Source organism: Maniola jurtina, chromosome 18 (genome assembly GCF_905333055.1).
Source record: "Maniola jurtina chromosome 18, ilManJurt1.1, whole genome shotgun sequence".
Classification (NCBI taxonomy): domain Eukaryota; kingdom Metazoa; phylum Arthropoda; class Insecta; order Lepidoptera; family Nymphalidae; genus Maniola; species Maniola jurtina.
Window position 1 is genome coordinate 9,303,773 of NC_060046.1, and position 27,745 is coordinate 9,331,517.

At 37.6% G+C, this 27,745-nt stretch overlaps 3 protein-coding genes across 4 annotated transcripts in view; 2 read left to right on the top strand and 1 right to left on the bottom strand.

Moving 5' to 3' along the window:
- The first annotated feature begins 695 nt into the window (after window positions 1-695).
- LOC123874573 (glutathione S-transferase 1-like) lies at window positions 696-5,921 on the top strand. The gene is made up of 6 exons (XM_045920047.1): window positions 696-961; window positions 1,468-1,672; window positions 2,734-2,792; window positions 3,610-3,757; window positions 4,544-4,737; window positions 5,257-5,921. Exons 2-6 carry the CDS (start codon window positions 1,532-1,534, stop codon window positions 5,399-5,401), a joined length of 687 nt encoding a protein of 228 aa, XP_045776003.1. The 5' UTR covers window positions 696-961; window positions 1,468-1,531; the 3' UTR covers window positions 5,402-5,921.
- The window catches only part of LOC123874568 (probable ATP-dependent RNA helicase DHX34), a 36,814-nt gene continuing 13,475 nt past the window's right edge, over window positions 4,407-27,745 (top strand). Inside the window, exons 1-12 of one of the 2 annotated variants that reach the window (XM_045920042.1) lie at window positions 4,407-4,412; window positions 8,463-8,466; window positions 19,762-19,975; window positions 20,119-20,237; window positions 20,698-20,864; window positions 21,350-21,553; window positions 22,343-22,475; window positions 23,028-23,176; window positions 24,003-24,110; window positions 24,413-24,518; window positions 26,779-26,984; window positions 27,496-27,699. In XM_045920042.1, the coding sequence (XP_045775998.1) occupies window positions 19,800-19,975; window positions 20,119-20,237; window positions 20,698-20,864; window positions 21,350-21,553; window positions 22,343-22,475; window positions 23,028-23,176; window positions 24,003-24,110; window positions 24,413-24,518; window positions 26,779-26,984; window positions 27,496-27,699 (1,572 nt within the window). In that variant the 5' untranslated portion in view covers window positions 4,407-4,412; window positions 8,463-8,466; window positions 19,762-19,799. Of the gene's footprint in view, window positions 4,413-8,462; window positions 8,467-19,348; window positions 19,976-20,118; window positions 20,238-20,697; window positions 20,865-21,349; window positions 21,554-22,342; window positions 22,476-23,027; window positions 23,177-24,002; window positions 24,111-24,412; window positions 24,519-26,778; window positions 26,985-27,495; window positions 27,700-27,745 lie in introns of those variants that run through there. The other variant, XM_045920040.1, reaches the window with a different exon arrangement.
- Window positions 5,908-18,770, bottom strand: LOC123874570 (ubiquitin-conjugating enzyme E2 Q2). The gene is made up of 8 exons (XM_045920045.1): window positions 18,485-18,770; window positions 12,122-12,238; window positions 10,962-11,062; window positions 10,452-10,587; window positions 9,144-9,315; window positions 7,892-8,083; window positions 7,044-7,271; window positions 5,908-6,327 (listed from the first exon to the last, which is right to left on the bottom strand). The coding sequence occupies exons 1-8, from the start codon at window positions 18,644-18,646 to the stop codon at window positions 6,296-6,298; spliced, it is 1,140 nt and encodes a 379-aa protein (XP_045776001.1). The 5' UTR covers window positions 18,647-18,770; the 3' UTR covers window positions 5,908-6,295.

The following is a 27,745-nucleotide window of genomic DNA, read 5'->3' on the forward strand; positions in this document are numbered from 1 at the left end:
TTCAAGGCCCAACCATTTACCCAACGGTAATTAGATGGGCCGTGAAAACGTAACACGAAGAGACTGAAATGCTTTCTCATTCATAATATTAATATGGATTAATTACAACAGATCGTAAACGTATTTTGAGATATAGTAGACAAGTGTAAATTAAAAATTTATAACACCCCCGACAAGTGAAGGTTACAGTAACTAGAAAAGAGCTGATAACTTTCAAACGGCTGTTATCTTGGATTTTAGCTAAGAACACTCTCAATCAAGCCACCTTTCAAACAAAAAAAAACTAAATCAAAATCGGTTCATTAGTTTAGGAGCTACGATGCCACAGACAGATACACAGAGACACAGATACACACGTCAAACTTATAACACCCCTCTTTTTGGGTCGGGGCTTAAAAACGTAAAGAAAAGCTTTTAGAGTTTTCAAATTAATATATCCTGATCTTTCAAATGAACAACTTTCAAGCTTGTTAATTTTATAATCTCACAATGAAAAGTTTCAAGAGTGCTATTTACTCAAAGCTTTTCCTAACAGCGCTGTTAAAGTTTGCTTTTCTATTTTTTAATTAAATCTTCACAATATCGGCGTTATTGCTCTGTATTTTCATGCAGTCATTCTCGTTGTTACTGTTAGGTCATTGTACTAAGCAGGTACCTCATAACTAGTTATCGATAAATAATCGACGCGACGCAACGTCGACATACTTACCTACTAAGTATACACTGTGCGACGTTAATGACTGAGTTATTCGCGTAGAAGTAGTGTATTCGTCTATGTTGAAATTGTTCTTGATAAACCGTAGAATTTGCTCAGTCTTCGTGATAAGCCCTTGTGATTAACATCGTTGCTAATTGTAGATTAGTCTAAATCAAATGCTAGTGCTAGTTTTCCACATAAAGCATGAAATCGATAACAATACATTTAGATCTGTCATTTTGTTATAGTTTAGCGATTCTGTAGGTAAGTACAACAGAATTACTTAATAGTCACATTGGCCTTGGAACCTGGAATTTTTAGGTAGGTGGGTAGGTACCTATTGCCTACCACTACCTATTGTATCACGTATGTAATATGTATCTACATATAATATTTCTCACTAGGTACCTATGCGTAGTCCTATATACCTACCATAATACATGATATGATGGATATAATATATGAATAATAAAAATATGAAATCCTATATATCCTAATCCTACTAATCTCCTAATATTATAAATGTGAAAGTGTGGATGTTTGTTACTCGATCACGCAAAAACTACTGGACAGATTTGGCTGAAATTTGGAATGGAGATAGATTATACTCTGGATTTACACATAGGCTATTTTTTATCCCTAAAAATCAAAGAGTTCCCACGGAATCTGTAAAAATCTAAATCCACGCGGACGAAGTCGCGGGCATCCTCTAGTTAGGTACCAATAATAATTAGTAAGAATTACATTCATTTCTGGTTTTTTTTTTGTAGATTAAATATAATTAGGCCGACAATCTAATATAGGTACCTACCTTATAGTCTAAGATACCTAAAGATGCCACTCACACTGTACAAAGTAGATGCAAGTCCGCCAGCCCGAGCGGTGATGATGGTTGCTGACATTCTTGGAGTGAAGTATGAGCCATACGATATCAATCCGGTTATGCGAGAGCAAGACACACCGGAGATGACGAAGGCAAGTGAATTCCTTTTTAACCGACTTCCAAAAAAGGAGGAGGTTCTCAATTCGTCGGGATCTTTTTTTTTTTTTTTATTTATTTTTATATTTTTTATGTATGTTCCCCGATTACTCAAAGACCCCTGGACCGATTTGGATTTTTTTTTTTTTTTGTTTGAAAGGGTATACTGTGCAGGTGGTCCCATATAAATTTGGTGAAGATCCGATGAATATCTTCGGAGATGGAGAACAGAACTCCTCAATGGATAAGAGCAAATTGCTCGCGATCACTGTAATAGCTTAGTAAACAGTAGGGTTTTAACTGGGCGTAGCATATTATAGTACAGTGGGGCCACTAAAAATTGTGAAATAAAAAATTTTCAAAAGAAAAATAAAACCGACTTCAAAAACCAAAAACACTAAAAAGTAGAAAATAATTTTTGTTTAGCTACACATGTAATGTACCTAGGTATGAAGTCGGGCGAGCTTCACTCTTGGATTTCTAATTTTGTTTTAATATGCTCGCTCGACTTCATACCTAGGTACATTACATGTGTAGCTAAACAAAAATTATTTTCTACTTTTTAGTGTTTTTGGTTTTTGAAGTCGGTTTTATTTTTCTTTTGAAATTTTTTTTCTTTACATCTGCATACCTATAATGGACGACTTTACGCATGTAGATTGGGTAGTCTAGAATCATCATCATCATCATTATGTCGTCGCTGGACGCGGGCTCTCTATGGGCACTGGTCTCCTCTCAGAATGAGAATGTAAGACCGTAGTCTGCCATGTTGGCCCAGTGCGGATTGGCAAACTTCACACACAGAGGTCGGGGGTCCGATCTCTAACTTTTCGGAGCTATTTCGTTTTAAGGAAAACATGAGGAAACCTGGATGGCTGAGACTTCTCCATAAGGTTCTCAAAGGTATGTGAAGTCTGCCAAATCGAACTAGAATATCGTGGCGGACTACGGCGGATTAGGGCGTGGCGTACGAGTAAGATATGATACATCTGAAAAATGACCGGGTATTAGGTCCTTTGATGGGATCTGCCTTGTGATTTATACGTTTTTATTTCAGAAAAACCCTATGCGAACTGTACCTTACATGGAGGAAGATGGATTTTGTTTAGCTGACAGGTAATAACGCTAATTTATCTTTAGATAATTTTTAGTAGGTAGGTACCTATATTATATTCATGCCCTATTTATAAGGTAAAATCATAGACAATTTAAAATCAGTCTTTTGTGTAAAACCGATACTTACCTTTCACCTTACCTGCCTATTACAGACATAACGTATAACTGAATAGGTTCCTACAGTAGTAGAGCCGTAAAGAAAACATGCCACAGCTGGGCATAGGTGTCTTGTTTGTAGGGACTTCCACACACCACGGTCTTGTGCCGCCTGATACAGTGGCTCCCTCCGACTTATTTGAACCGACATAGCTCGACGGGTTGCGAAGCTGAAGTAACAATGGGCAGGGAACATACATAGTTCGAAAAACCGATGGACATTGGGGTCCCAAGGTGCTAGATGGCGACCTCGCACCTTAGTAGAGTTCACGGAGGGACCTCCAAACGTTGGAGGACCCTCCGTCTGTCTATCTCCCTCCAGGGCAGGTAGACAGATGATAAATACTTATAGTTATTTTATTGAGATTTTCTTTCGAGTTTACAACTGTAAAGGCAAGTTTACATAACTTTTCCCGTACAGTAGTACACTTCTTATGCCTAATTTCACCAAACAATTAACCATGGTTTGGTTAAACATTCTTTGTATCTCTCTTTTTTTTAAATCGCGTATGTCATCTGCCCAAAAGGGACAGCATTAGGATGTTTAACTAAACAGGGGTTAATTGCTTGGTGAAATTGGGCCTTAGTCTTATGTTTGTTAAAAAATGTAACATTGTAACCCTGTGTTACAATATGTAACGGCGCCATCCATCTATTTCAGTCACGCCATTATGTTGTATCTGTTTGACAAATACGGCTCGGCCGAGCATTCGCGCCTCTACCCGACGGACAAGAGGAAAAGGGCGACGATAAATCAAAGGCTATTCTTTGATTGCGGCGTTTTATTCCAACGACTCAGATCTGTGATGGTTAGTAGGTACTTATAGCCCTAATTTGCACGAGCGTTAAAAAAGTGTTGCATTAAAACCCGGCGTTGCGCTGATAATACAAAGTGCGCGTTAACGTGTGAACAGATACTTGGGAATGCATTTTGTTCTATTTGAACGCTTTTTTAACGGGCGTTAAAAAAGCTCTCGTATGAATGAGGCCTTAGGATCAATTTTTCAATCGTCAAATAACTTTTATCTGGAGGTTTTGACTGGTTTTGAATAGGAAATCTGTCAAAATGTCAAATTTATTCATTTGCAGCTCGATTGCGGTAGAATGACAGCTACGATGTCACGATCGCAATCACCTTTGATTGGTTGACGCTCGCTCACTATTGGCTATAATGCATTGTAGCAACAGGAATAGCATTTTGGCCAATAACAATTGCGATTGCAATAATGATTGATGCAGGTTTTACGGAATCGAGCTACAAGATAAAAGTTATTTGGTGATTGAATAACATAAAATTAAAAATTTAAAAACACAAAAACCTCCAATAATTTTCAAACGGCTGAACAGATTTTCTTGGATTATAGCTAAGAACACTCTCGATCAAGCCACCTTTCTAACAAAATAAAACTAAATCAAAATCGGTTCATTCGTTTAGGCGCTACGCTGCCACAGACAGATACACAAGTCAAACTTCACCCCTCTTTTTGGGTCGGGGGTTAAAAATCAGCCTTCTTCGTGTGATATTATAATATGTAGGTACGTTTACCTTTAATTCATTAACATTATTTATTTATTAATACGGTCAATCTATTTAGGCAGCAACTTACACTGGAAGACTGGCGGAGTTATCCAAATCAATGATAAGGAACATAGACGACGCATACAGAATGCTCGAAGCTTACTTATCAGATACCCTGTACTTGGCCGACGATGTGGTTACCTTGGCTGATATAAGCGTCATCACTACTATGGCAACTTTGCATGGGCTAGTCCCTATTGATGAGCAAAGGTTAGTATATTTTTCCTTCTCATCCAGCCGTCGCCGGCTCACTACTAAGCACGGGTCTCCATTCAAAGTTAGAAAAGTTTAGTCATAGTCCACCACGCTGGCCAAGTGCGGAATGGCAGACTTCACACACCTTTGAGAACATTATAGAGAACTCTCAGGCGTGCAGGTTTACTCACGATGTTTTCCCTCACCGTTAAAGCATGTGATATTCAACTGCTCAGAACACACATAAACTCCTAGACGCAAGCTGTCTTTACCAAATAGATGCTACCTGCGACTTCGTTCCCATGGATTTCTCAAAATCCTATTGAAACTCGGAATTGGAAGTGATTTTCGGGGACCACTGTACCAAATTTCGTCAAAATCTGTTAAACTGATGGTCCCTCAAAAGCTAAGACACATTATTCTCGCATTTATAAATATTACTCAGTAAAGATTAGATTCACTCTAAGCCTAAGCTGTTTATAGGAGCATACCTACAGAACTTCATATGAAATTCTTATTCTGTTTTATTTTCAGATTTCCAAAACTAAATCAATGGTACAATAAAATGACGAAAATAGAACTTTGTGAGCGGATCAACCAGCCGGGCGCGGAGGCGCACATAGCGAGCCTGAAAGCTTTTATGGAAATTAATAAATCAAAACTGAATTCTAAACTGTAAACTAAATATAGACACAGGGTTATAGAGATTCTATTTTAGGTTAGCACAACAATGCGCACAAGGATTTTTTTTATTCCAAGTTAGCACTTGACTACGATCTCACCTTGTGGTAAGTGATAATGTAGTCTAAGGCCTAGACTATAGAGCGAACTCTGACTTTGCCCAGATTTAAGACACTGTTAAAACAAGACAGCGTGTTATAATATCAGCGTTAAATCTGCCTCGTTTTAACTGAGTAAAGTCAAAGTGCCCTCTATAGATCTCAGCCTAAGATGGAAGCAGGCTAATTTGGAAGAGATGTATGGCAGTTTAGGGCGATGTGTATAGTTGACCAATCAGATTTTCGTCAGATGTCGGAATGAAATTATTACGGCATCTACCATTAATCTGATTGGTTTGCTCAACAACTTTCGCTCCGATTCGTGAAGCAAATGAACTGGGTTAGGAACTAGGTTATTTAACCATCGATGTATTTGTGCATGGATGTAAAAATCAAACAAAATATATAATCATTACGAATCACAGGTGTTTTCTTTTATTTCATCATTAACTAAAAGGAAATGCAAAGAATTTTGTTTCCAACTTTACACTTCAGTAACGTCTAAGGCTACCGTATTATGGATAATTGGATGAGAAAAATTAATGATTACAAAAACATTACACATTTTTTTCTATAAGTCTTATAAGGTCTCTCGCGACGTCCGCACTGACATAATAGCACTTAATATTATACCGATAGAGTACACAATACTGTGTCGAGTGTCCGTTCCGTACACTACACATCATACAAACTTGGAATGCGACAGTCGCGTCGCGTCGCGTCAGTGTGTTTGTATACGGTGTGAGCGACGCACGTGGCACGTTCATTTTGCTTGTGAGGGCGGGCGACCTGCATTAGCCGTCTTCCTTCGGCGGCGTGAACCAACCTGAAATGTGGTAATGCACCTTTGTATTGTCGACGTTTTAAAGTATTGTTTTTTTAAAAAAAAAAAGAATATTAGCCATTTTTAATCATGACTAACATTCCCCTTTCCCCTCCAACTAAGCGTTAAGCTTGTGCTAGGAGTGGGTACGACAATAGTGCAACGGGTGCGGTTTCAACCGCCGACCTTTCGGATTTCAGTCCGCTCCTATAACCGTTGAGCTATTGAGGCTTAATTTTCCAAAGTTTAATCAGCCTTTACGTCATCGAAGGCTTGATGAAACCTAGAAACAATATTGAAGATACAAAAACAAGAAGAAGGACAACCACTAGGCGAAAAAACATACACACACACAACATACAAACATTTTTTGTGATGTAACCAAAAATTCAGTTTTCAGAAATTTTTCTTTTACTTGTGCTATAAGACCTACCTCCCTGCCGATTTCATGATTCTAGTCAACGAGAAGTACCCTATAGGTTTTCTTGACAGACACGACAGACGGACAGACGTCCGTCTGTGTGTCCGGCTGTCGTGAAAAAAAAAACGGAATCCTTATAGGATCATTTTGTTGTCCAGACAGATCATTTTGTTGTTTGTTGTCTGTCTAGACAACAAAACGTTCCGTTTTTTTTTGAGGTACGGAACCCTTAAAATGAGTTTAAATGCTTCCACTGTGTGGGGTTCCACTAGGACACCCCACAATGGTCAACACTCACCATTCTTCTCGTGGATCTGCACTAGGCACTTGAAGCTCTGCTGCGCGCGCGCCAGGCTATACTGTGACTGGGAGACCACTTTGGTCGCGCCGAACTGGATGCGCGCTTTGCCCTTGACCAAAGTCGCGGCGATCTGCATTATAACTGCCTCTACTGTGTACGCGGACGACCAGCCCTGCTTTGTGAGTAGTTCCATACATATTGCGCCGCCTACGAGGACGTAGCCACCTAGAATGCACAAGGTATTATAACAACATGTATTGTGTATTAAATGAAAAGGACCAGACATTTATTTGAAAACAAAAACGATAACAGCTATGTAGTACACTTCTTTCTTCATTTTAATTGGTGGAATATCATATAGATTGATGATTTATTCAATACAAAAATGTTGGTTATCTTAAATTTGAAATTGTGTACTAGGATGTCATTTTCATATAATAAACAGAAGGTAAAAGGGGAGTTAAAAGGGATACATCTGATTGAAAATGATATTCATCAGAATCAAGTTTTTCCCCTCATTTGCTATGAATATGTTGTATGGGCTTGTAAAATGGGCTAAATACGCCATGGCAGCGCTACCCGCACTCGTTAACCAAGCCAAGCGCTCTGTGCATTGACCAAGTATGTTTGATCAATGTGGACCAGGCTATTTAGGATCAGTTTCCACCTAAGCGGAGCGAAGATGAGATCAGTTCAGTCGACCAATTAAATTCTTGAAAGAATTATCACGTCATCTTTTAAAAACCTGATTGGTCGACTGATCACATCTCTTCTCCGCTCAGCTTAGGTGGAAACCGGGCCTTAGGGATAGCCAAAAAACTTGACTAAAAAGTTTATCGTCTCACCTGATATAATAGGATATACAACACGTACGAAGGGCGGCTCGAAGGGGTACGTCTCTTTGAACATGATGTTCAACAGAATTGAGTCTTTGCCCTCCTTCTCCTTCAGCAGCATCAGGTCGTTGTGCAGCGGACTGTCCGGGTCCACTGAGCGCAGTCTTATGTTCCACTCGTACAGTGAATCGTTTATTAACTCTGGAAACAAAAAAGATTAATAAGCAGGTGTATTGAATGAAGTCTATTATATACAAGGAACCACGAGCTTAATCACACTAATATTATAAAGGCGAAAGTTTGTATGTGTGTGTGTGTGTGTGTATGTTTGTTACTCCTTCACGCAAAAACCACTGGACGGATTTGGCTGAAATTCAGAATGGAGATTTTTTTTTTTTTTTTCTTACCATAAAGCTCCATTATATAATGGTAGCTTTATTCCTACTACGATCTAGCCTATGGGCTAATAAGTAATTTTATTCTAGCTTAAACTTCTACTTATGAATAATTTCTAAATCTAATTTCAGTCCAATAACTGTCCTTAGTTTGACAGAACTGTCCTTAGTTTCACAGAATGGAGATAGATAATATCCTGGATTAGCACATAGGCTACTTTTTATCCCGGAAAATCAGAGTTCCGACGGCATTTTGAAAAACCTAAATCCACGCGGACGAAGTCGCGGGCGTCAGCTAGTTTGCTATAATCTGCCAAAACAGACAAATCTGTATGGTACGACTTGCACCACCCGATCTACTAAAGCAGGAAAAGCAAGCAATATACACCACCGACACACAATACCACCCACATATTGTAGAACACACTTTTGTGGATGACATAGAGTCTACTCACACAAAACGTTTTAGCTAAATGTTTCTAATATGTGAAATGCCTTTCCGGCATCCACGTTTCCTGCAACATATTATCTAAATATGTACCTTCAAAGCAAGAGTGAATAGACATCTTTTAAGCAAGCACGCTGTCTTAGATAGATCTATAGACGCACTTTGACTTTACTCAGACTTCAAATTGAGTTAAAACGAGACAGATTTATGTCATTTTAACTCTGTCTTAAGTCTAAGCAAATTCAGAGTGCACTCTATAGATCTCACCCTTAGATTGCCTTTTACTATACATAATTGTCGTCAAAGGCAACTGTCAAACAATAAAAAAACCTGAAGGTTCCAATGTCACTATACAATATCAGGCAGAGGTCGTCGTAGATTGGAAGAGGCGAAACATCAAATTATATACATCTCTCACCTATAGAATACATGTTGTTCTTGAAGGAGTGAGAGCGGTATATGTCGCGCAGCTCCTTCATGAGGCGGTCGGTGGCCTGCAGACTGCCCGACACGCTGCCCGACAGGTAGTCTTGTCGCTGGTTCTGCCTCAGCCGCTCTAACGTCGCTAAATGCTCTATCTCCATATCATCCTGGAATTACCAATTGGAATTTCAGCAAAGGCTTACTCAAATACATGCACACGCACGTACGCAAGTACGATTTTTCATACAAAATGTTAAATGCCAACGACGATCGCGTGTTAACTGATAAAATGGCAATTTTGTAAGATGACAGATTGCAATCGAGTAGCTATTTGTAGTATTGTAGTCAATATCTATACTAATAAATAAAATTGGAGTGTCTGTCTGTAATTTCGAAATAACTACCGCATATTAAGGTCATATGGTTATTTGACGATACTATAACTAAATCACACGTTTTTAAAATTTTTGTCTGTCTGTCTGTCTGTCTGTCTGTCTGTCTGTCTGTCTGTTTGAAAAGGCTAATCTAGGGAACGGCTGAACCGATTTTGACGGGATTTTCACAGACAAGTAGAGAATTGACCAGGGAGTAACATAGGCTACTCTTTTAACCGACTTTCTAAAAGGTAGTTGTGTTTTTCTACCTATGTACACCGAAATCTCCAAGATTTCTGAACCGATTTGCGTCATTTCTTTTTTAATCGATAGAGAAACTTTGCGACATTGTTTCATAAAAAATTTGGAGTTCAACTCCTCAATCCTGATGCTGCAGGGGATCTGACCAATCCACGCGGGCGAAGCTGCGGGCATCAGCTAGTATCAAATACATAGAAAAAGCAGGCTGGTATTTGCCCCGCGGACTTGCACTGAAGTAGTATTCGAAATGTTTACAACGATTGATAACTTAGAGATAGGCCTGTGGTATATTCTTCTTCTTCGCCGTCTCGTATGGGTGGGCCATACGAAGGATACCATTGAGACATTTGAACTTTTTTATTTCCAACTCTAAATAAAGATCTTAAGCCCTTTCTAAACCACTGCACTAACGCTAGTTGTTGGTGTTACGCAAAAATGTTACCTGTTGTGTATCTAATTTGGGAAAAGGCGCGGTTTTGATAGGTAGTCTTTGGTATTTTTTAGAAATCCCTGGTGGAATTCGGTAGCAAATATTTATCACAATCAACTAAAAGTTTACTTTGCATTAAGTAAAAACTAAAAACTTTCCAATTTAATCAAGTGCCTCTCAAAAAACCACATAATTATCGATCTAACTGTAGGTGTGGTGGAGTGTAGACTCTACTAACCTTGTTGCTGCGCCCGGCGTCGTCGACCATCTCAAGTGGCAAGTCATCCTCCCCCTCGGAGTCGTCCTCCTCCGCAGCCATCTCCTCGTCCTCTTCGGTGCCGGACTCCGCACCGTTTGACGTGACGCTCGGTACTCTGCGAAGGGAGGCATTGCTGTTACTACTTGATCTAGGAAGTTTCAAAGTTTTCTCTGAGGCCGCCCAAGAAAGCGCTGGTTGGACGTCGTGAATACAAATCTGAGAGTCAATAGACTCTGTAAATCATTGGCCAAAACTTCGGTCCATTTTGGCCGAAGGTGGTTTTTGGCTTCGGCCGAACACTATCTATATGTTTCCATACAATGTTCGATATTATAGTTATAGTTATTATAGGAATAATATAATCACAACTAATGAAAAGTGAATAGGCACCTTCTAACCAAACGCGTCCCATCTTCGGCCACATCACCACTTCCCATCAGGTGTGATCGTGGTCAAGCGCGCGCCTGTCGTAAATTAAAAAGAAATTACCTCATTTGTGGTGCTGGATGGAGGGGTAGCGACAAAGAGTCCAAGTCCGGCGGTTCGGGCACGCCGTGTAATTTGCATAGTTCCCTTAACAATATGCCCACCTGGGAAAATATATAAAAGGTACAAACACAAACAAGACTGGCCACCAGGTTTTAATCTGGCACAAAGGCGCGTCCAGTATTCCGCATACTGTTAGTATACGGACTACTAAACTCGTGAGATCTCGGCTTACACGCTGGCTATTGTACTCGTAAAACAACATTTTAAGAGCGCTCTCTTTGGTATCACATGGTAGTAATTTATATTTCATCCATATATGTTAACAATAATTAAAACAACATTACATGTAGAGCGAGACACGCGACGTTTTAATTAGTGTTTGATTTTAGTTAATTTTTCCAAACAAAATCAATATTTTTAAACAAAATTTGAAATTATTATTTATATTAAGTAATGATTATTTAATGATTATCATTATTAATTTTGCAATTTATTTTCTTAAAGGCTCTGAAAATATTTTTCTATAAAATTCTACTACCTACATTTTGAAACTCCCCATTCTAATACAAACAAGTTACTAACTGCGCAATTACACTCGATAGTTAATCCGTATTTGGGCCGGGTAACCGAATATAGTAACTAACAAACGTTATGTAATTCGACCAATAAGTGTACAACACAAATGTAGACAACACATAATTAGAGACTTTACCTACCAATAAAACTTATTATTATTTTTTCTGACATATCCTGAAATAATAATGGGAATATTGATAGAATTACATCCATAGTATAAAATTTACTGTTCGAATAAAAAATAAAGTAATAACATTTTCTGCACATGGGAGGTTTGTGTTAATGTATTTTTTACTAGAAACAAATAATTAAAAAAATCCAAAACCCAGACTGCGGTTTGCACTGCATCTTTTTCAGTCCAAACATTAAACCGCATAAATCCACCATTATGGTTTTTTAAGAATGTTATGTTACCCAGTGACACGGCGCTATCAAGACGAATCAAATGACGTATCATTCATCAAAATCGGTTTAGCCGTTGAGTAGTTACGGAAGGACATACATACGTATACAAGTCGAAAACATAACCCTCCCTTTGGGCTTCGCCGCAGTCGGGTAAAGTTCAAAATTATAAATAAATGCACCTGGTTTATAACATGATTGTCCCTTCCTTGTGTGTTGCTGAGGATCTGGACAGCATTCGTCACAATTGGATCCTCGCTGTCGGCAAACCACACGGGCGGTGTGTTGGGATACGTTTCCTGTAACAAAGAGTGAACTACAAGTGAGGAAATAGGATTTTGATCCTGAATCGACAATTCTATCAAACATTAGGCTAGGGCTGACGTAAAATCTAAGATACCTAGTCGTTTCATAGCGTACCTAGGGTCAAATGTATAGTACGCGACTGGTCCAGACGGCAATCGGGGTATGAGGCGGGGTGACACCCCGCACAGCCGCACTATCCCGCACCGGGTTAGCGAAGGGGCTGTGCGGGTGTGTGGGGCATCCACCCAAATTGCCAACTCGACCTGTCGCGTACCATAGGTCTGCCAGTAAAGTCCTAACGTTTTGTTACAAGTTTTCTAACTGCCGTAAACCTTGAATGAATGATCTCTATGATCCTTACAGTCAGAAATATCAGCATCAAAGTTGATTAGGAATATAACTACCTGAGGATAGTCTCACCCAAGGCGACTTTTTGCAGTGATTCAGTAGTCCGCATCTGCATCGTTACTTTTGGCCGTGAGTCTAATTTGCAACGCGCAACTGTAGCGATTCAGTAGTGATAGTACGTACTTACGGTCAGCCTCAGAATTCGAGTAGCAATTCCGTGAAACTATTGCATCAAAAATCTGTCGCACTTATGACCTTTTTCTATAAACACGCCACACACCTAGCGCATGTGCATTACCGTGCCACGCGAATATGATCATTAAGGTGTTACTCGACTTACGGCCTTTGACTGTACGTTTTGTATGGCGGCCACTTTGAATCGTATTTTTACGAAAACGAATACGAATTGAATACAAACTTTAAAACTACATATTTTCATATAAATCTTCAAACCAGACAGATTTTGTTGAAGGTCCTCTTCTCTTTAAGTGCCTTCTTTGAGCCTCTCACTAATGGGTATATTTTATATGTATAAGTTGTTAAAAAAAGCTTTGAAAATATTATGTTTGTAGTTTTACAAAGATAAAATCTCAAGGTTGTTTTATTATTATCGATCAAATAGAATGTTAGGGCTAAGCTAGGTGGAAAGTGTTAGCTGAATTTTAATAGGTAAACGACAAGGAAAAAAGAGGCTAGAACGTATACATAGTTAATTTGAAGTAAATAATTAATTTTTAATGAAGTTTATAAATTATAATAATTTTGAACTTGATCTACAAAACCCTTGCTAGCCGCTAACTTAAAGTATGCCAAAAAAGTTCGCAATTCGCATGAGATTTTCATGCTTTTGAACTTCAATGTTATGGATTATTTGCAAGTAAAAGAGATATAATAATATTACGATGCAGTCTACTGCGTTTTTAGGGTTCCGTACAAACAGGTAAAAAAGTAGCCTTACGGTGTGACTTCGTCCGTCTGTCTGTCACAGCTACTTATCTCAGTAAACCCACTTCCTTTAATTTACAGATTTCACCAAATTCAGTTAAAATAGTTAACCATTTGGTAATTAAACTGCTGGTCCGTTTTGACGATACTTGTGGGTAAGTAGGTACATTACGAATGTGTCCGAATTAACTTTTGTAACTATGCATAACAGAAGTGAATAAGCCTAGCTCAGCGTGTAGGAAGTAAGATGCCAAGAACAGATAGTCTGCTTGACCTACTTGTCATAACAATGAAATCTCAGCGTACTGGGCCTAGCAGTTTGTTGAGTTGTTGTACCCTGCGCCAGGGGCGGATCTATATAAGGATTACAAGGGCTTATAAGAGCCCTAGGCTTATAAGGGCTTATAAGCCTAGGGCCCCGTAAATAAAAGGGCCCCCGCCCCCATTGAAGACAAAGCGGACTGTATTATAAATTTTAAAAAATATCATAAGGTTGGACAACTCAAATCATATTGACTAAATCATTTATCAGTTCTTTCCATAAATTGTGGTTTAACAAATAATGAGCAAATACAGGAATTTGCAACACAAAAATGCAGAAAGGTTGCTTTAAATCTTTTCCCCTGTACTGTGTACCTATACCTAGTACTTTGAAATTGCAATTATGTAGTTGATTACATAATTAGGCAGGCCCCCAATTAGTATTAACCCAGGGGCCAATAAACTTATGGTGCGTATCTGCCCTACGCTACCCTAAAATGTGGACAAACAGTCTTGAACGAGTGCCCGCGGTATAGTGCGCGTTAGGTCAGAGTTCAAGGTTAACAAATTACAACCTTGAACTGGTATTCTTTTCTGAGTAATGAACATTTAAGTCCAGCTTGCTTGTGTCAGTGTCATGGAGACAGTGGCAAAGAATAATTTAAGATGTAAAATGCATTAGGTACAAATTATTATTGGTATTTACAATAACAACTAATTATTTTTTTATACTAATTACTAAGTATATTATGTATTCAATCGATCAGCCTGTTTGCATCCACTGATTGACATAAGTATTCCCAAAAGCATACCACCACACACGTTCATAAGAATACTTTGCACAGCAGTGGGACAGTAAGGTTGTCTGTAGAGTGCACTTTGAATTTGCTTAGACTTAAGTTTCAGTTAAAACGAGACAGATTTATAGTAGTAGTATAACACTGTCTCGTTTTAACAGTGTCTTAAGTCTGAACAAAATCAAAGTGCACTCTATAGATCTCAGCCTGAGGCCAAACAACAAACTTAGATTTAACTTACCTAATTTGTATTTAAATCCAACCCATACATGATATGACAAAAATAAATATCATATCCTGATGAAAGTAACCTTTAAGCTATTTCCTTGTTATAAGTAGTTAACCTTATCTACATATTGTTGAAAGAGATAAGAAAATAATATTGCAACTTCTCAAATCACTGTAAAACCTGGCGCAATGTTGAGCGCTATGGTCTTAAAAGTGGGAGGTCCCGGGTTCGATTCCTGCCAGGGGTAATTTATAATTTCTTTCGTCTTACACTGCATCATCACTTACCACCAGGTGAGATCGCAATCAAGTGCTAAGGAATAAAAAAGTATTCACTAGGGGACAAAATGTCTCGCGACACGTGTCTCTAGGCGAAGACAAGTCTGACCACATTTGCGACTTTGTGTTGCTGATAATGGATGAAAAAGATTACGAGAAGACAAGATGTCAGCTCCCTAGATATCTCTAACGACTCTTTGTCTACAAGTGAATACAAGGTTTAAGAGTGTTTACATAAGCCCACATTGTAATCCTTTCTTTCCTGTGTGATAAAACAAGAAAATCAAAGGAAAAAAACTAAAAACATGACTGCTCTGACACGTTGAATGTTTTCTTTATAACCCCCCACCCAAAAAGAGGGGTGTGTATCTGTCTGTGGCATCGTAGCTCCTAACCTAAACTAATGAACCGATTTTAATTTAGTTTTTTTTGTTTAAAAGATGGCTTGATCGAGAGTGTTCTTAGCTATAATCCAAGAAAATCGGTTCAGCCGTTTGAAAGTTATCAGCTCTTTTCTAGTTACTGTAACCTTCACTTGTAGGGGTGTTGTAAATTTTTAATTTACACTTGTAATATTCATAGAGTGAACACAGGATGATGTAACGATTCTAACGATATGATACTCCATAGTTCCAAATCTGTCAGGCATTTAGAAGTTATAGTGGAACAAAAACACACATTACATACATGACTTCTGAAAAAATGCTCTCACTTTTTGGGCAATTGTGTAAAAACGTAAGCAACTACTGCAAACAAGCAGAACAAGTGTTTATGAAACTTTGATAACTAGAGGAAACGCAACAATAGCAACACTTCTTTTGCTTTAGTTATTGGCCTTATCCATTTTTTGCAAGAGTAACTTTTATCAGCCAATAACTTAGACTGCAATTATCACAATTTATCAAGTGAAAATTTTATGATCTAACTAGCTGATACCCGCGACTTCGTTCGCGTGGATGTAGGTTTTTAAAATTCCCGTGGGAACTCTTTGATTTTCCGGGATAAAAAGTAGCCTATGTGCTAATCCAGGGTATAATCTATGTCCATTCTAAATTTCAGCCCAATCCGTCCAGTAGTTTTTGCGTGAAGGAGTAACAAACATACACACACACACACACACACACACACACACACACACACACACACACACATACATAGAAACTTTCTCCTGTATAATATTAGTGTGAAGTGTGATTTAGTCTATATAAGGAAAAAGGTTGTAAGGAGAAAAAAAAATACTGCACTATTTTTCTATGCTATTATGTATGTATCATCATCAACCAGCCATGGGTCTCCTCTCAGAATGATTTAGGCTATAATTCACTACACTGGCCTAGTGCGGAACGGCAGAAATTATTCATCTTACACACACACATGAGAAAATTATGGAGAACTCTTAGACATGCAGGCTTCCTCACCATTAAAGCAAGTGATATTTAAATGCTCAATGTGCATATAGTTCTGAAAATTTAGAGGTGTGTGCCTAGAACCTAACCCCAGACCATTTAAATATGTAGGCAATTACATCTTAACACTAGATTTATCACCTCTTTATAGAAAAGAATTGAATAGAAAGTTTTTAATTCAATATTACTGCAACAGCTATCATGTATAGCATAAATGTACATTAATGCTAAAATAATTAAAAAAATTCATCATCAATGTAATTTTTCAAAATCAATGTATTTAAGTAATTAAGACAAGAATGGAACATAATATGAAAAAAAGGCTGAGTTTATTTCAGGCTTCTCAGACCAAGCTATGTGTGGAACCCTTGTAGCTCTAGTTTGAAGATGACATTAAGTATTTATTATTATCAACACATTTAATGTACCTACACTGAGAAAAGTTTTCTAACAACCCTACAGAATTACCAAAAACAGTCCCTTTCAAAAAGGAGCACTTTCCATTTTCTGCATTTGGTAGTAATTTCAGTTTTCCAATTCATTAGGTAATCAGCAAAGGAAAAGTTCACTCTTCTGTAAGGAAATGTGTAAGGACAAAATCAGGAGAAAATTTCTTTGTGTATACCTAATACATTATATTATAGACATGTAGTGTTAATGTTACATGACATATTTTGTGCTTGGTGATAAGTAAGACAAAATATTTATATAATATGGGAGAGTACAAGAGACAGTGCTCTACAAACGACCCAAGTGTAGTAGTTTTAAGTCTTTGTGTAACAAATCTACTTCTTTAATTTATTGATCTTATTTATATCTTATATTAATTTATCAATTTGACTTCCAAATTGTACCATATCTTGCCAAATAAATATATACAGTGTAAACTTGTATAGCTAAATAATTGAAGAGACCAGGTATTGTGTTATAAAGAGTTTAAGATAAACAGAGAATAAAAGAATAACAATGTAAACCAAACAAACCTTAGCAATATCTATGTTTTAAGGATTTTTTCATTAAATCGAATTTCTGTTCACTAGTACTTACGGTAATAGGAAGTGTTTTATACATTAGTAATTCAATAATTATTAAGTAACAAAGTTAATAAACATTTACATAACATCCTATCTATAAGTACATTAAATATTATTAGTGTGTAAACATTTGCATTGTTATCTCCTCACAAAACTTTGTCAACAATTTATTACAATAATATTGTTGTGTAATATACATAAGCTTAGTCTGAAACTTTTAAAGTAATTAAGTTTTAAGCTTAGATTTTATTCATTTAAATAAGTATGAAAATCAGTTTGATTTATTTTATTTACTTAGAAAAGCTGTATAGGCAAGGTTAGTTTTATTTTATCTGTCAAAACCATTGATAACAGATAAACAATAACATAAACAAGTTCAATGAATAATTTACTGCTATGGTGTCCAAGTTGAATTTGATCACTGATGCAAACAAAAAAACAGTAAAGCTTTACAGAAGTGTCACAAAAAGCGGGCAGGTAGTCATGAGTAAGAGCCTTTGTCCCAAAATCGCGCATCTATACCGTTATACAAACAAAACAGATGTTACTCTCAATAGTATAGCTGTAATTGGTCTCGGATACCACGAAGGAACACGAAACTGCACTGAAACTAGTAATCGATACCTATGATGATTCGTCACGGTACCGCAAAATCATTTCAGCTATTACCGTCGTTTAGACCTGCGCGCACAACTTAGTAATGTCCAACTCTACACCAAAATAAACAAACACATGTACTTTATAGTTTCATGCACGATAACACGCGATATAAACCACAGCAGGAATAAAATAGCACTTCCGTAAACCTTTTTGTTGACAGCCCTGCCCCTATAAACACGACCCTTTGTCCCAACTAACGATAATCAATACGCGCAATCATTAATTTTAACGACCAATTTTCGTCTGGACGGTATTCAGTTTATTAAATATGGATTACTTACCGTGATATTAGCGTGTATTTCATATTTCTTTCCATTTTTGCCAACGAATCTGCAGGTCAGTTCATCGACACTAGCTGACATTATCTGAAACCGCTCATGGTTTTTAGGAAACACTTGTTCTAAAGTCTTAATTTCTAACTTAAGTGTATTTAAGCAAGCCATTAGTGTACTAAAACACTAATTTTTATCTAAACAACTATTTGCCACATTGGAATACATAAAAATTGTTTTACGTTCACTCCCGACTTAGCAAAATGGCGGAACGCAATGGCGGACGGTAGATCTATCATTTATTGACGATAGAGGGCGCTTTGTCAATATTTTGATCGTCCATCTCTTTTTAATTTTATCACTCGCTTTCATTTATATCCCGTTTACAGTTTACAGATTTCGATCTTTAAGATAAAAAAATTAAAAATGTAATCTTCTGGAATCAGCATTTCATGTGCATTGCCTGCTTTATAGCCTGTACTTGAGCACGTCACGCTAAGAAGTATCTAGCATTCCAATCTGATACTTCCATTACCTTGTTTACCTGCTCAAATACAAGTTATATTTACGTAGTTAGTGCTAAATATTGTTTTAAGATGCAGACACATTTATGTTGTATCTATTAACAGTATATTATGATGTTAATGTATATGAAATGGCTCTAGCCTCTAATATTCAAAAATTAATACTGAATTTCAGTTTTTTTTTTCTAGATGGCGGCTAGTAATACCTAATTATGCATAAAAAAAGATAATATTGTAGTCTTTGTCTTTGGCATTTGGGTATACTGCCGTTTTTAATCTGGCAAAATACTGTCAAGTGGCTGTCAAATCGTCGTCAAATCTACGCTGTCAATTGTATTTGACATTTAGTTTGTTTACAATTTGTTTGTTTTTGAATTTCAAATTGTGTTTTGTGCTGTTTTTTAAAGTAATAACTAAAAGCAATTTAAATGGATCGCAAATCTCGAGAATATCATCGATCCTCGTCTAGAAGAAAGCGTTCAAGGTCGCGTGATAATGATTCCAGAGAAAGGCCCAAGTTACGAAAAATCAGTCCACCATCAGCTAAATTGGAGAGCTCTGAATTCAGTTTTCTAGATCACAAGCATAATTTAAATAAAATACTTACATACAGTAACGATACAAATGTTGTTGTGAATAGTTTAGAGGATTTCTGGGTATTCGTTAAGAAATATGAAGCTACTTTGAAGAAGGCAGGTAAACCTATCATAGATTGTGATTCCAGCATTGAAAAGGATACACTTAGACAAGGTTCTGATACACCCTTTTCCAAACATGACTGCATTAATTTTACAAGTAAAATGAAGTATATGGACAGTGCATATGATGAAAGAGATAGAAAGAGATTGGACAAGAAAATGTTTGATGTATTTTTGAAGATTGTTTCAATTTACCTGGACTTTAAAAATAAAGAGAAATTTGAAAAGTTGAAGAAGTTAAGGAAAGCTCAGAGAGATCTACCTGTTGCTAAATACAGGTGAGGTTCATGAATTAAATTATTTTGTACAATGTTTTGTACCTACTTGTTGCTATTTTTTTATATTGTGGTTTGCAAAATTTGCTTGTAGATTGTAGGTCATATTAATTTAGAAATTTGTGAAAAAAACAATCTTCTTACAGAAATGAAATAGTATCAGCAGTGCAAAATGAGAAAGTTGTAATAGTAGCTGGGGACACTGGTTGTGGGAAATCCACACAAGTGCCACAGTATCTACATGAAGCGGGATTTCAGAATATTGGTAAGTCAATATACGTTTTGGTTTTTATTCAGGTTATATCTGCTGAAAAAGCTAAAGTATTATCCATCATCATTTTGATCCATTGCCAGCCCACTACTGACCATGGGTCTCCTCTCACAATGTGAAGGGTTATGCCATAGTTTGCCATGCTGGCCAAGTGTAGAAATGTATCGCTCATCTCTTAATAATTACAATTTTTTATTGATTTTAATAGCATGTGTATTAAACCTAGAAAGATAACCACAATATGAAAACGTACACTAAAAAATATCCATACTCAGTTATATCTTTCTAGGGTTAAAATGTATGTAATACAAAATCACTTCTCTTCATACATTTAACCATCTAGATTTTTGATTATCTGAATGACTTAATTAATTTGGTAAATCAAGTCTGCGGTGGGTTTGTTTTAGTGAGTTGATTTTTTTCTTCAAAGAAACCTTTATCGTACACATTTCAGCATGTACCCAGCCCAGAAGAATAGCCTGTATCTCACTGTCAAAGCGAGTTGCATATGAAATGCTCACACAGTTTGAGAGCAAAGTCGGCTATCAGATCCGGTTTGAAAAGAGCAAGACCTCCGATACTAAGATATGTTTTATCACTGAGGGGCTGTTACTTAGGCAGGTAATATAAAGTGTGATCTCAGAATACCCGTCACTACCCGTATTATAAATGCAAAAAATGTGTTTGTTTGTTGATTTGTTCTTCAATCATGTCGCAACAGAGCTATGTACTGGAGCTATTGGAGCATAGTGTCAACAATAAGACAATTTTAATTCCTTGTATGCTCAGTGGGGAGCTTATAATTGGTACAAAAAATAACTGTCATTTTGTATAGTAACTCTCTTCCAGTGTACTTGTATATTGTCCATTTCATTTCAACCCATTAAAGTTTACTCATTTATTTCATGTAAATAATTTTTTTCATATATCATAATTAAGATGTACATCCATTAAAGTTGAGATTAACTTTGTTATATGCAGATTATTATCCATTGGTATTAAATAAAATGCAAAAAAGTATATGGGAATTTTGTAAAATTCCACCTCATCCATTAGCCACGTGTCCTTCAAAAAATTAAGAAAATGCATGTTATAAAAAATTTCAGATATCAGCTGAGAATTTGCCAAACTATGACGTAATAATCCTCGACGAAATACATGAAAGGCACTTGATGGGTGATTTCCTACTGGGCATCTTGAAGATCCTCATACACACCCGCCATGATATCAAACTGGTGCTGATGTCTGCCACTATCAACATTAAACTGTTTGAAGACTACTTTTCAACTGAGAAAGCTGTTGTTATTCAAGTAAGTAAAGTGGTAGCCCTGTGGTCTTATTAGTTGGAGGTCCCGGGTTTAACTCCTGGCAGGGGTTTGGAATTTCATAATTTTTGAATTTCTGGTCTGATCTGGTGGGAGGCTTCAATCGTGGCTAGTTACCACCCTAAGTCGTGCCGCCAAGCGATTTAGCGATCCGATACAATGCTGTGTAGAAGCCAAAGGAGTATGGGTTTAATGAAAACTTCCACACCCCTTCCAGGTTAGCCCACTTCCATCTTAGACTGTGTCACTTAGCACCAAGTGTGATTGTAGTAAAGGGCGTTATCTGCTTTAAAAAAAAAAGTACTCAATGGGCGATGGTGAAAGCAATGCTGAATATATCTGCTCAAATCAGAAATGAAGAGATCTGTAGAAGAACCAGTGTACGTCCAGATGGTAATGTCAAGAGTCAAAGCCATTTATTGAAAATAGGTATCATTGTACAAATTCCTTGCACTGTAATAAATCTGTTTAAGTGCAGATACCTGCCCAGAAAGAAGAAAGAATCAGCGCAACCAATATATTAGTTTAACTGATTTGGACGAAATTTGGTATAGGTTTTGTCACGGAAAATCGAAGAATTCTCATGAGATTTTTGAGAACATAATACATGTCGATAAACTCGCGAGCATTATCTATTTGGTACATCGATAGCTTGCATCCCCAAGACGGATATAAACTACTTTTTATCCAGGAGAATTAAAACACACAGGATTTTTAAAACCTAATTTTTTTTGAAAAAGTTGCAGGGATAATCTACTAATAAATAATTTTAAGGTTCCAGGACGACTGTACCCGATCGAATTGAACTACAAACCTATACTGATTGAAGACAAGCCATCGAGGGACGACAGACTCGATCCGCAACCCTACGTTCAAATTATGCAGTTGATTGACAGCAAGTTTCCTAGTAAGAATTTTTACTTTATTTGAATGATTGACCACCTATGAATTTATTTGCCTTATAAAGCCTTTCAAAAGAGAGAGAAGATATAAACTACCATGTATTATTATTTTACATATTATTTTATATATAGTACATTTGCTCGTAAAAGACGAGAGATTTATGCGCTTTGAAGGGAAACCAGAGTGCTTGAAGCCATCGGCAACCTGGGGACCGCCCAGGTTGCCGAGGGCTCGGCTTCTGGAGCGAGCTTGGATGGCTGGAGTGAAGTCTTCGGCGGGGAGGGGCAACGCAGGCACAATAGACGGAAACGTTTATGTGCGGAAACCAGCCCAGAGAGAAGAAAGAAACAAAAGAATATTTGCTCGAAAAGTGGCTCTTACTTTACTGGTACTTATTCAAAAAATAAAGTAGACTTTTACCACCCTTGGGCAATAAAAATATTACCGCACAGTTATTTAGCTACAAAGACGTTATTGAATATGATTAGCGCCTCGACTGTGATTTTCATCAAGTCGCATTTGTAGCGTAAATAACTATTAATGTTCTTTATTCTAGGCGACGAAAGAGGCGATCTGTTAATCTTCATGTCGGGCGTTCAAGAGATAACAGCAATTTGTGACGCCGCGCAGCAGTATGCAGAGAAGAATAAGAATTGGATCGTTTTGCCGCTGCACAGTGGACTGTCTCTTATTGAACAAGATAAGGTAGGTAAATACTACCAGGCTGGGTTCACTGAAGCTGTGCCTAGTGGTTAGAACGTCCGCCTCCTAATCGGAGGTCGGGGATTCGATCCCGGGCACGCACCAATAACTTTTCAGTTATGTGCGTTTTAAGCAATTAAATATCACTTGCTTTAACGGTGAAGGAAAACATCGTGAGAAAACCTGCATGCCTGAGAGTTCTTCATGTTCTCAAAGGTGTGTGAAGTCTGCCAATCCGAATTGGGCCAGCGTGGCAGACTATGGCCTAAACCCTTCTCATTCTGAAAGGAGACCCGTACTCAGTAGTGGGGCGGAAATGGGTTGATCATGGGTTCACTTGGTCGCGTGACCAGAGAAACGTAGCTACGGTGGCGGCGCCCCTTCGATGGCATTCTTATATCTCTTATCTTGTCTGAAAGAGAGATAGGAAGAGAGCGATAAAAAAGAGGTTTTTGTAGTTCAGTATAAATAGACACGCAACGCTGTGTCATCTAAATTTCTCTTTTATTGCTTCGTAACTGGTAACAAGAGTCACTCCGCTCCGCTCGGCAAATTACGTTTATTTACACGTCTTGTAAAAAAATGTAATTCATAATGTACCTACTTACCTATATTAATCTCATCAGGATTATTTGTTTTATTCCTGATGAGAATTGAATATTTGCATGCTATGTAGTAGAATATGAAGGTCGCTTATACTTAGTTATAATTATAATATTATTTTGATGATCCTGTGTACTCATATTTAATTTTGTATCTTAATATTAAATATTTAAATACTATATTTTGATATAATAAATGACTTAGACATATTATTTTTTCTCAATAGGTATTCGATTATCCACCAGAGGGCGTTCGGAAGTGCATAGTATCGACTAACATTGCTGAGACATCGGTTACTATTGATGGGATTAGATTTGTCGTAGACTCGGGAAAGGTAATTTCATAATATAATACATTATTTTTAACCCCCAACCCAAAAAGAGGGATGTTATAAGTTTGACGTGTGTATTTGTGTATCTGTGTATCTGTCTGTGGCATCGTAGCTCCTAAACTAATGAACCGATTTTAATTTAGTTTTTTTTTTGTGTGAAAGGTGGCTTGATCGAGAGTGTTCTTAGCTATAATCCAAGAAAATCGGGTTAGCCGTTTGAAAGTAACCAGCTCTTTTCTAGTTACTGTAACCTTCACTTGTCGGGGGTGTTAAATTTTTTTAATTTACACTTGTTGTATTTACAGGTAAAAGAGATGAGCTATGATTCGTCGACAAAAATGCAAAGACTAAAAGAATTCTGGATATCTAAAGCGAGTGCTGATCAGAGAAAAGGAAGAGCCGGCAGAACTGGTATGTTTCATAATATTACATCATAACATAATTACATATGTATAGACTCCTAAAATCATAACCCTTCCTTTGGCTGTAGTCGAGTAAACAGTAGAAGTCAATAGTAAGGTAAACTGAGACAATGTTTTATTTTTATTTTAAAAATCCAAAAAATCGCGTTAGTAAATCAGAGATTTTCGATTCGCTTTTACATCTTAAGATTTTTCAGCTTTAGCCCATTTTGATTTGACATTGTGACTTGACCGAAATCGACCATAGAATAGATTAGATTTTTATTGTCTACCGAGAAGAACCAGCAAGAAATTCGGCAGTTGCTCCTTTCAATTGTTCATTGTTCCATGAAATAAAATCAAACCAAAAGTTTGTACAGTAATCCGTGAGTACTATTGGCCGTGTGGCAGCGTGGTTAGGTACTCCAATGAAACGCCGCTCACATTTTTGTCACATTAATTATATTCACAAGATATTTACAATACTGTATTTACAACAATGGTTCGACCACACGAGGTACATCGCCTCGTTCTGGTACGGAACGTAATAAGATGTCTGGAGCGTGTCGCTTGACATTAGCTGATGATGGTCTCGGGGCGAATGAGGCTCTCGGAGGTCCACGAGAGCTGCAGGATTTTCGAATCGGTCCTTTGATTTGTTTGTTCCAACTGGCAACTGTGTAAAAGTTTTCTTTATATACAAGGAACCAAAAGCTTAATTTGCCATAATCAGCCAAACCAAAGAAATCTGTATGGTGCAATATGCAGCATATACAGCCCGCCCTCCCTCTGATAAACATGCAGGAAAAGCCAGCCACCAAGCAAGCCATACGCACCACCACCATACAGATTTATTTGTTTTGGCGGATTATAGCAAATTAAGCGTTTGGTTCCTTGTATATCATGGACTTCCGCAAATAACGCCTGCTTCTATACAGTTTTCTTTATGGTTGTCTGCCAACCAGCCAACGTCATAGCCAGTAGAGTAGGGATTGCAATGCTGGATCCGCAATCCAGCAATCCAGCTGGATCCAGCACGTTTTTGGTGCTTGCTGGATCCAGCATCTGACGCTGGATCCAGCGGCGCGGATCCGCGATCAGCTTAAAACAAGTAAATTACTTTCCTTTCGCGCAAAAACCACAGAATGTCTTTCAGAAAAGTAAATAAAACTGTAACATATTTGATTGGCTTCTCAAGTCTGAAATTATATGATAACTTCAACTTCTGTTAAGATTTTATAAGTGGGAAGTGGGATAGGCTACGCAATTTTATTTCGAAAATTAGTGAGACTGAGAAACTGTGAGCCCTACAAAGTTAGTAAAATAGTACCTAAATGAATAGCTATTTCAGATTAATGATGTGTATAATCCCTTATAAAATCCCTTATGAATAGCTACTGTAAAAGAAAGCACAGTACGTTTTTGAATCCAACGTTTTCGTTCTGGAAATTCTTTTGACCTACACAACAAACCCTGTGGATGGTCGAAGGTCCTAGTTGACAGTGAAGAATTAAAGATGATCGTGGAAGAGGATCTTGCTGCTGGTATCAAACACTACAGCTTTCTTAGATCTGGCCAGATGATTACGACAGGTCTTTACTGTCAACAATTGCAAACCACGCTGGGAAAGCTAGCCGTTAAACAACTGACTTTGGTCAATTGTTCTAGCACACTGCTGCTTCAGGATAACGCTAAACCTCATACTTCACGACAGACGATTGCTAAATTAAGGAGCTATGACTGGAAACACACACCATACTCCCCGAACATTGCTTCAACAAATACTTTTGACTATGTCTTGCAAGGAAAAAATATAATTTCAATTCAGTCTAAAGATTTTATTGCCTTGAAAGATTTTATTGATTCTCGCTCCCACAATTTTTTCAGCAATGGAATCAATGAATTACCTATAAAATGGCGAAAGTGTGTGTATAAATAATGAATGGTATATACTTCGATTGATTAAATACAATAGGTACCTAATTTCATTCAAAAAGTTTTTCTTTTTTTTTCATATAAATGCTTTTTCATAGGTAAAGACCTCATATTATAGCTACAAACAAATATAGGTAGTTAGTTATTAAAGTTTCAACAGTTACAACGTAAAAAAATGTTTCATTTCTTTGAGAAATCGATAAATGCTGGATCCGCGCTGGATCCAGCTGGATTTGCTTCGATCCAGCAAAAATCCAGCTGGATTGAAAATGCCGCTGGATTGCAATCCCTACAGTAGAGGTTGCATGCCTCTACATCCGTTTATAACTTTTCAGGCCCCGGGGTATGCTATCGCATATATTCCGAGCAGCAATACACAGATTTAGAAACATTCAGTACACCAGAAGTGTCTCGCGTGCCGCTCGCTTCGCTTCTGCTGCTCATGAGCTCACTCGGCGTCAGTGACGTCAGGCGCTTCCCCTTCATTGACGCGCCGCCTGGGGACGCGGTGGAGGACGCCATTTTAGAGCTGAAACAACACGTAAGTTCATCAAAACTGAAGAAAATAATAATCATACAACTTTTTTTTCCAAACACCACACACATTTAAAAAACATATCAACTAGAACTTCTTATAGAACTTTCTGTTCCTGTAACGGCAGTAACGATTTATTCACGTTGGTGCTTTACATGTGGAGATAGAGTTCAATATGTTAAATCTTAGAAATCTCGCGCGAATTCGCTGCTATAACTTATATCTTAGTACTAGCTGACGCCCGCGAATTCGTTCGCGTGGATGTAAGTTTTTAAAAATCCCGTGGGAACTCTTTAATTTTCCGGGATAAAAAGTAGCCTATGTGATAATCCAGGGTATAATCTATCTCCATTCTTTTCAGCCCAATCCGTTCAGTAGTTTTTGCGTGAAGGAGTAACAAACATACACACACACATACACACAAACTTTCCCCTTTATACTATTAGCGTGACGATGGTACGAAACCCTTCATGTGCAAGTCCGACTCGCATTTGACTGGTTTTATTTTTATTTACAGGCAGCTCTAACATCCAACGAGAAACTGACAGCCCTCGGTAGAGCGCTAGCCAACTTACCCGTAGAGGTATCGCTAGCTAAGGCCCTGGTGTTAGCCAGTGCAACTCTACCACCACACAAATTGGACTCTGCTTTGGCCCTAACAGCTGGTTTGGGCATCCGTTCCATTTATACTACAAGGGCGCATAGGGATTTTGAATGCGAAGTAAGCGTTAATGTTGTAACTTATTTAATTATTATGGACATAAACT

Coding starts and splice junctions, on each gene's coding strand:
- LOC123874573 (XM_045920047.1), top strand. CDS start 1,532: ATGCCACTCACACTGTACAAAGTAGATGCAAGTCCGCCAGCCCGAGCG. Junction 1,673..2,733: donor ACACACCGGAGATGACGAAG/GCAAGTGAATTC, acceptor TTTTTATTTCAG/AAAAACCCTATGCGAACTGT. Junction 3,758..4,543: donor AACGACTCAGATCTGTGATG/GTTAGTAGGTAC, acceptor CAATCTATTTAG/GCAGCAACTTACACTGGAAG.
- LOC123874570 (XM_045920045.1), bottom strand. CDS start 18,646: ATGGCTTGCTTAAATACACTTAAGTTAGAAATTAAGACTTTAGAACAA. Junction 12,239..18,484: donor AAATACACGCTAATATCACG/GTAAGTAATCCA, acceptor TCTTTGTTACAG/GAAACGTATCCCAACACACC. Junction 6,328..7,043: donor GCAGATCCACGAGAAGAATG/GTGAGTGTTGAC, acceptor ACCACATTTCAG/GTTGGTTCACGCCGCCGAAG.